The following is a 9,818-nucleotide window of genomic DNA, read 5'->3' on the forward strand; positions in this document are numbered from 1 at the left end:
CACCTGACAGAGTCGGGACACACTGTGAGACCCCACACACCCTGGATAGGGTCCTGACACACTGTGAGACCGCACACACCCCTCACAGGTTCCTGACACACTGTGAGACACCACACACCCCTGACAGGGACCTGACACACTGTGAGACCCCACACACCCTGGATAGGGTCCTGACACACTGTGAGACCGCACACACCCCTCACAGGTTCCTGACACACTGTGAGACCCCACACACCCGACAGGGACCTGACACACTGTGAGACACCACACACCCCTGGCAGCGACCTGACGCACTATGAAACGCCACACACCCCTGACAGGGTCCAGACACACATTGCGATCCCACATACATCTGAGAGGGTTCTGACACACTGTGAGACCCCCCGCAACAGCGTCCTGACCCACTGTGAGACCACCCACACCCACAACCAGATCCTGACACACTGTGAAACCCCACGAACCACGCACAGTATCCAGACACACAGTGAAACCCCACACAACCCTGCCAGGGGCCTGTCACAGTGTGAGACCCCACACACCACTGACAGGGCCCTGACACCCTGTGAGACCCCACACACTCCTGGCAGGGACCTGGCAAACTGTGAGACACCACACACCCCTGACAAATTCCTGACACACTACGAGACCCCACACACCCCTGACAGCAACCTGACACATTGTGAGATGCCACACACACGTGAGAGGGTCCTGACACAGATTGAGATCCCACACACATCTGAGAGGCTCCTGACACACTGTGAGACCACCCCTGACAGTTATCTGACAGACTGTGAGACCCCACACACCCCTGACAGGGTCCTGACACACTGTGAGACCCCACACACCCCTGACAGGGTCCTGACAAACTGTGAGACCCCAGACACTATTGACACAGTCCAGACACACTGTGAGACCCCACACACACCTGACAGGGTGCTGACACACAGTGCGATCCCACACACATCTGAGAGGGTTCAGACACACTTTGAGACCCCACAAACCACTCACAGTGTTCTGACACACTGTGAAACACCACACAACCCTGGCAGGGTCCTGACACACTGTGCGACCCCACACACCCCTGACAGGATCCTGACACACTGTGAGACCCCACACACCCCTGGCAGGGTCCTGACACACTGTGCGACCCCACACACCCCTGACAGGATCCTGACACACTGTGAGACCCCACACACCCCTGGCAGGGTCCTGACACACTGTGAGACCCCACACACCCCTGACAGGATCCTGACACACTGTGAGACCCCACACACCCCTGGCAGGGTCCTGACACACTGTGAGACCCCACACACCCCTGACAGGGTCCTGACATACTGTGAAACCCCACACACCCCTGGCACTGTCCAGTCAAACTGTAAAACCCCACACCCCCATGACAGCGTCCTGTCACACTGTGAGACTGCACACACCCCTGACAGGCTCAGGAAATGCTGTGAGATGCCACACACGCCTGAGAGGGCCCTGACACACTGTGAGACCTCACACAACCCGACAGGGCCCTGACACACTGTGAGACCTCACACAACCCGACAGGGTCCTGACACAGTGTGAGACCCCACACACTCTGACAGGGACCTGACACATTGTGAGACGCCACACACCCCTGACAGGGTCCTGACACACATTGATATCCCACACACTATTCACACGGTCCTGACACTCTGTGAGACCCCACACACACCTGAAAAGGTCCTGACACACTGTCACACCCCACACACCACTGACAGGGACCTGACACACTTTAAGACCACACACACAACTGACAGACAGGGTCCTGACACAGTGTGAGACCCCACACACCCCTAACAGGGTCCTAACACTCTGTGAGACCCCACACACTATTGACACGTTCCTGACACACTGTGAGACCACACACACCCCTGACAGGGACCTGACGCACTGTGAGACTCCACACTCACCTCTCAGGGTCCTGACAGACTGTGAGACCACACACACCCTGGATAGCGTCCTGACAGACTGTGAGATGCCACACACCCCTGACAGGGTCCTGACACACATTGCGATCCCACACACATCTGAGAGGGTTCTGACACAGTATGAGACCCCACAAACCACTCACAGTGTCCTGACACACTGTGAAACCCCACATAACCCTGACAGGGTCCTGGAACACTGTGAGTCCTAACACACCCCCGAGAGGGTGATGACACACTGTGAGTCCTAACACACCCCTAACAAGATCCTGATGCACTGTGAGACACCACACACCCCTGACAGTGTCCTGACACACTGTGAAACCCCACATAACCCTGACAGGGTCCTGGCACACTGTGAGTCCTAACACACCCCCGAGAGGGTGATGACACACTGTGAGACCCCAGACACCCCTAACAAGATCCTGATGCACTGTGAGACGCCACACGCATGACAGGGTCCGGACACACATTGAGATCCCACACACATCTGAGACAGTCATGATACACTGTGAGACCGCCCCACCCTCCCCGACAGTGTCCAGACAAACTGTGAGACCTCACACATCCCTGGCAGGGTCCAGACACACTGTGAGACCTCACACAACCTAGGTAGGGTCCTGACACACTGTAAGACCCCACACACCCCTGAGAGGGTCCTGACACACGGTGCGATCCCACACACCCCTGACAGGGTTCAGAAGCACTGTGAGACCCCACACACCCCAAAAGGATCCTGACACACTGTGAGATTCCCCCCCACCCCCAGAAAAGGGTCCCAACACACTGTGAGACCCCCAAACAAATCACTGGGTCCTGACACACAGTGAAACCCCACAAACCCGTGACAGCGTCCTGACAGACTGTGAGAACCCACACACCCCTGGTATGGTTCAAACACGCTGTGAGACCCCACACACAACTGACAGACAGTGTCCTGTTACACTGTGAGACCCCACACACTCCTGACAGGGACCTGACACACTGTGAGACCCCACACACACCTGAAAGGGCTCCTGACGCACTGTGAGACCCGACACACCCCAAAATGGTCCTGACACACTGTGAGATCCAACACACCCCTGACAGTGACCTGACGCACTGTGAGACGCCACACAGCCCTGACAGGGTCCTGACACACATTGCGATCCCATACACACCTGAGAGGGTTCTGACTCACTGTTAGGTCCCCCACAACAGCATCCTGACACACTGTGAGACCCCCCACAACCACCACAAGATCCTGACACACTGTGAAACCGCACAAACCACTCACAGTGCCCTGACACACAGTGAAACCCCACACACCCCTGACAGGGACCTGACACACTGTGAGACCCCACACACCCGTGACAGGGTTCAGAAACACTTTGAGACCCCACACACCCCAGAGGGGTCCTGACACACTGTGAGACCCCACACACCCCTGACAGGGACCTGACACACTGTGAGACCCCACACAACCCTGGCAGGGTCCTGACACACTCTGAGACCCCCCACCCCCGGAAAAGGGTCCTGACACACTGTGAAACCCCGCAAACCAGTAACAGGGTCCTGACACACTGCAAAACCCCAGAAACCCGTGACAGCGTCCTGACAGACTGTGAGACCCCACACACCCCTGACAGGGTCCTGACACACTGTGAGACCGCACACACCCCTGATAGTGTCCCGACGCACGGTGAAACACTGACACATTGTGGGTCCTGACACACTATGATCCCTCAAACAACCCTGAGAGGGTCCTGACACACTCTGAGACCCCACACACCCCTGACAGGCTCTTGACACACTGTGCAACCCCACACACCCCTAACAGTGTCCTGACACACTGTAAGACCCCACACACCCCTGAGAGGGACCTGACACACTGTGAGACCCCACACACCCCTGAGAGGGACCTGACACACTGTGAGACCCCACAGGCCCCAAAAGGTTCCTGACACACTGTGAGACCCCAATTAATGCAATAGCTTTGAGCTAACTCTTGTGTATTTAAATACCGAGTTCTGAGTTGAGGCATCTAACAGTTTGTTCACTGTCTGTTCCCATGGAAGATGTTCAACAGAAACACAAGGAGACTCTGCGGACACAAACTGAAACACTGAGAGTGAACACGATCCTGATGAGGGAGAAGGTGAAGGTTTTCCAGCTGGTTGATCGATACGCTGAGCTCACGGTCATTTCTACTGTTCGAGATCGGAGACTGGTGGAACATGAGCTGCTGGCAAGAGGCAGAGACCACGAGGAGTGGAGAGAGGAACATCTCCGCAGAGAGCTGGAAAAAATCCGCACTGATCAGCTGTTCCAGAGCAGCTTTTCCTGGAGTAAATCCAAATCTGGGAGTTCGGCAGCAGTGGCCGGAGTCCCGGGGATCGGGAAAACAACACTGGTACAAAAGATTGTCCATGACTGGGTCACAGGGAAAATATTCCAACAATTCCAGTTTGTCTTCAGTTTCAAATTCCGGGATTTAAATTCCATTAACTGCAGAATAAACCTGAAGGAACTGATTCTGGATCAGTATCCTTACTTTGGGAATATCCTGAGAGAGGTCTGGAAGAACCCAGAGGGATTGCTGTTTATATTTGATGGTTTGGATGAATTCAATGACAAAATTGATTTTGCTGACAGTCAGAGAAACACAGAACCTCGGTCCACATGCACAGATCCTGAATTCAAGTGCAAGGTGTCTGACATTGTGTACAGTTTAATCCAGCACAAGCTGCTCCCAGGGTGTTCAGTGCTGGTGACCACCCGCCCCACTGCGTTACATTTACTGGAAAAGGCGAAGATCAGTATCTGGGCTGAAATCCTGGGATTTGTTGGTGAGGAACGGAAGGAATATTTCATCAGGCATTTTGAAGATCAGACGGTGGCAGCAGCTGTTTTCAAACACGTGAAGGAGAACGAGATCCTGTACACCATGAGCTACAACCCCTCCTACTGCTGGATCCTCGCTCTGGCACTGGGCCCCTTCTTCACACAAAGAGTCAGGGACCCACAGCGAGTTCCCAAGACCATCACCCAACTGTATTCCTACTATATTTACAACATCCTGAAAAACCACGGCCGTGAGATTGAGAACCCCCGTGATGTGTTTCTCAGGGTTGGTCAGATGGCCTTCAGAGGAGTGTCCAAGAAGAAGATTGTGTTTACAGGTGGAGATTTGATCAAATACAGTCTGCAGCCTTCCCAGTTCCTGTCCGGGTTCCTGATGGAGCTTTTGGAGAGAGAGGATTCTGCCCGGAGCGTGGTGTACACATTCCCACACCTCACCATCCAAGAGTTTGCAGCTGCAGTCGCACAATTCCTGAATCCACATCCCGGGAATATCCTGAAATTCCTCACTGAAGCCCACAACAAGACAGATGGGCGATTTGAGATATTTCTCCGTTTTGTTGCTGGTCTCTCCAACCCAATGACAGCTCGGGGCCTGGAGGAGTTTCTGGGTCCATTTCCTCATCAAACAACCTGCCGGGTGATTGACTGGGTGAAGGAGGAGGTTGAACGCCAGAGTGGAAACACGGGGAGTGTAGCTGGTAAAAGGAGCCTCCTGAACACATTGCACTACCTGTTTGAGTCTCAGAATCGTGGACTGGCTCAGGCTGCAGTGGGATCTGTGGAAACACTTTCATTCCGTGGAATGACACTGACCCCGATTGACTGCACGGTCCTGTCTCATGTCATCGGACTCTGTGATACAATAAAATACCTCGACCTGGGGAACTGCCACATTCAGAGTGAAGGAATCCAGCGGCTGGGACCCGGGCTGCACAAGTGCCGGGAGTTGGGGTAACTTGATTTATCTCTCACTCTGAACTGTGAAACTGTCCAATTGTGTTGTTTCAATGTAAAGGGATTTGGGTAAAACTGTGATAAATACGATTGTGAAGAATTGTGACAAATGTCATCCCCTTTCCTCCTGTGGGATCTCTCTTCCCCATCCCCGTTCCTCCTTCATCCCTGCCCCTCCCGACCCTCTCACATCAGGAACACGTTTCTAACCATCAGGGAATGAGACAGACTATGTGGAGTTTACAGGGTCACACCGACAGACTAAATTACTGACATTCGGTGAATACCCTGGAGCTGGGCAGTGAGGGACATTGACAGTGATGGGAACTCCAATCAGTGATTTACTGAAGGGTTTAATGTTTCCTGAAATATCCGAGTGAGAGAAATTCCCTCAGACCCTCGGCTTGAATCACTTTGTTCATCAGTTTGTCTGTTTGTGTTTAGACTGAGTGGTAATAAACTGGGAGATTCAGGAGTGAAACTGGTGTCTGCGGCTCTGAGGAACCCGGAGTGTAAAATACAGACACTGGGGTAAGTAGCAGACTGTGGGAGATTGTGTTTACAGTCACTGGGTGTCTGACACTGAACATTAATGTGATCAGTAATTGTGTTACTGATAAACACTGGGGATTTGTACCGTCTCCTGTCTCTCTGTGTCCTTCACCCTCACTCTCTCTCATCTCCAGGCTGTGGGATGTCGGTCTCACAGATTCTGGTGCCGAGGATCTCGTCTCCGCTCTCAGTACAAACCCATCACTGACGGTGCTGAGCCTGGGATTAAACTCGCTGTCAGACCGATCTGTCCCCGCTCTCCGCCGCCTCATACTGACCCTCCCGAGTCTGGAGCGGATCTGGTGAGTGTTTGTGTTAATGTTCAATGTGATAAAATATCAGCGGATCCGCGGGTTTTCCGGTGATATTTGTCTGTGAGTGTTGTCCCCTGTTACTGACACTGTTGTGTGATCTGTTTATTTCATCTTTATTCTCCCATCTGTTTCAGGCTGGAGGACAATCGGTTCAGTCGGACCGGGAAGAAGGAACTGAGATCTCTGCAGGAACCCAGACCCGGACTGACAGTGATCTGTGAACATCTGAATGTGTGAACATCCCCGCCCGCGGGATGCCGACAGTTTAGCCGATTCCCCGCCCTCCCCTTTAACCCCCCCCCCCACTTCCCCTTACCTTTAATGTCCGCGCGCCAGGTTTAATTCCCAACCGTTTTTAACGGAACTAGCTTTAGGCTCGCGCTGTGCGTCGCTCGCTGGTCTCCCGTGGTGACGTATTTCGGCCTCCTGTCCAGCGGCGCTGCTTCTGCCGGATGTGCGGGTTCGAGACCCCGGGGAATGACACAGACAGGAAGAGCCCGGGGGCCGGGGCTCAGTCTGGGACACCGGTGTCCCGGGGTGGGATTATCCCGGGAGTACGTAATGCTGGCTGGCCTGCTGCGTTCACGGGCAACTTTTACGTTTCATGCCGGGGAATTACACAGACAGGAAGGGCCCGATGATGGCGGGTTTTTTCTGAGACACCGGCGTGGATAACTTCACTCACATCAACTCTGAACTGATTCCACCACCTACGGACTCACTTTCAAATAATTTACAACTCGTGTCAGTATTATTTAATATTTTATTTGCACAAATTTCCCTTCCTTTGCACGTTGCTTGTTGGTTAGTCTTCGTTTTTGTATAGTTTTTCATAAATTCTGCTATATTGATTTATTGTCCTGTAAATGACTGCAATAAAATGAATCTCGGGGTAGTATATGGTGACAAATAAGAACTTTGATAATAAACAACACGCATCAAAGTTGCTGGCGAACGCAGCAGGCCAGGCAGCATCTCTAGGAAGAGGTACAGTCGAGACCCTTCGTCAGGACTAACTGAGGGAAGAGTGAGTAAGAGATTTGAAAGTTGGAGGGGGAGGGGGAGATCCAAAATGATAGGAGAAGACAGGAGGGGGAGGGATGGAGCCAAGAGCTGGACAGGTGATTGGCAAAAGGGCATGAGAGGATCATGGGACAGGAGGTCCAGGGAGAAGGAAAAGGGTGAGGAGGGGGAACCCAGAGGATGGGCAAGGGGACAAAAAAGGGAAATGATAAATAAAGTCCCATCACACACTCGTGGGGTCAGACACAGCATGAAACTCCCTCTATACCATCCCATTACACACTCCCGGGGTCAAACACAGAGTGAATCTCCCACCACACCGTCCCATCACACACTCCCGGGGTCAGACACAGCGTGAATCTCCCACCACACCGTCCCATCACACACTCCCGGGGTCAGACACAGCGTGAATCTCCCACCACACCGTCCCATCACACACTCCCGGGGTCAGACACAGAGTGAATCTCCCACCACACCGTCCCATCACACACTCCCGGGGTCAGACACAGAGTGAATCTCCCACCACACCATCCCATCACACACTCCCGGGGTCAAACACAGAGTGAATCTCTCACCACACCGTCCCATCACACACTCCCGGGGTCAGACACAGAGTGAATCTCCCACCACACCGTCCCATCACACACTCCCGGGGTCAGACACAGAGTGAATCTCCCACCACACCATCCCATCACACACTCCCGGGGTCAGACACAGCGTGAAGCTCCCTCCACGCCGTTCCATCACACACTCCCGGGGTCAGACACAGCGTGAATCTCCCACCACACCATCCCATCACACACTCCCGGGGTCAGACACAGCGTGAAGCTCCCTCCACGCCGTTCCATCACACAATCCCAGTGACTCCCTTGTCCATTCGTCCCCCCCACATCCCTTCCCACCTATCTCCCATTGGCACTAATCCTTGTAAGCGGAACAAGTGCTACACATGCCCTTACACTTCCTCCCTCACCACCATTCAGGGCCCCAGACAGTCCTTCCAGGTGAGGCGAGACTTCACCTGTGAGTCGGCTGGGGTGATATACTGCGTCCGGTGCTCCCGATGTGGCCTTCTATATATTGGCGAGACCCGACGCAGACTGGGAGACCGCTTTGCTGAACAACTAAGCCCTGTCCACCAGAGAAAGCAGGATCTCCCAGTGGCCACACATTTTAATTCCACGTCCCATTCCCATTCTGACATGTCTATCCACGGCCTCCTCTGCTGTAAAGATGAAGCCACACTCAGGTTGGAGGAACAACACCTTATATTCCGTCTGGGTAGCCTCCAACCTGATGGCATGAACATTGACTTCTCTAACTTCAGTTAATGCCCCACCTCTGCTTTGTACCCCATCCCTTATTTATTATTTATTATCATTATTATTTTTCCCCATTTTTTCTCTCCCTTTTTTCTCCCTCTGTCCCTCTCACTATAGTGGGTTCACCTCCCCTTTCTTTTTCCCTAGGCCTCCTGTCCCATGACCCCCCCCCTTCTCCAACTCTGTATACCGTTTGCCAATTAACTGTCCAGCTCTTGGCCCCATCCCTCCCCCTCCCCCTCCCACTTTCCAATCTCTGACTATCTCTTCTTTAAATTAGTCCTGACGAAGGGTCTCGACCCGAAACGTCGACTGTACCTCTTCCTAGAGATGCTGCCTGGCCTGCTGTGTTCACCAGAATTTTTGTGTGTGTTCCTTGGTTAATGTGGCCGCCAGGGATGGAGTGAGACACTGACTTACAATGGTCACAGTCGCACACAGAATCTATGGCGAAGGAACATGCGGTGCCCGTGGATACAATCCCGGGATCGAGTGTCTTATTGATTATAATAACAGTATTTTAATTTGTGTTTTATATAGTCTTGGGTATTTCATGTATGTTTTAATTCTAATAATTTTGTCATTGAATAAACTAATGTATATATCTCAGATATTCACACATACACATATACATGTGGGTTTTGGGGAGGAGGGGTTTGGGAGGAAGAGGAGTGACGGGACGAGGAGTGGACTGATGAGACGGTGACCGTGGCGAAGTCATTGACTCAATAGGGGACGAAAAGGGGAGGCGAAAGTTCCTGTCACAAACTGGTGGTGACGTGGATAAGATAGAGTCGGGGTGAGGAGGAGTGAAACGACAGGAAGGGAGCGGGAGTGATCTGACCAGGAAGGAG

At 52.9% G+C, this 9,818-nt stretch overlaps 1 protein-coding gene across 1 annotated transcript in view; it reads left to right on the forward strand.

Annotated features, from left to right (window-relative positions):
• LOC140208520 (NACHT, LRR and PYD domains-containing protein 3-like) overlaps nt 1–9,573 on the forward strand; it is a 54,926-nt gene extending 45,353 nt beyond the window's left edge. Inside the window, exons 7-10 of the mRNA XM_072277261.1 lie at nt 4,013–5,750; nt 6,198–6,284; nt 6,440–6,607; nt 6,754–9,573. Coding sequence (XP_072133362.1) covers nt 4,013–5,750; nt 6,198–6,284; nt 6,440–6,607; nt 6,754–6,856 — 2,096 coding nt within the window. The 3' untranslated portion in view covers nt 6,857–9,573. The remainder of the gene's footprint in view (nt 1–4,012; nt 5,751–6,197; nt 6,285–6,439; nt 6,608–6,753) is intronic.
• The last annotated feature ends 245 nt before the right edge of the window (nt 9,574–9,818 follow it).

The sequence above is a fragment of the Mobula birostris genome, chromosome 13, assembly GCF_030028105.1.
Source record: "Mobula birostris isolate sMobBir1 chromosome 13, sMobBir1.hap1, whole genome shotgun sequence".
Taxonomy (NCBI): domain Eukaryota; kingdom Metazoa; phylum Chordata; class Chondrichthyes; order Myliobatiformes; family Myliobatidae; genus Mobula; species Mobula birostris.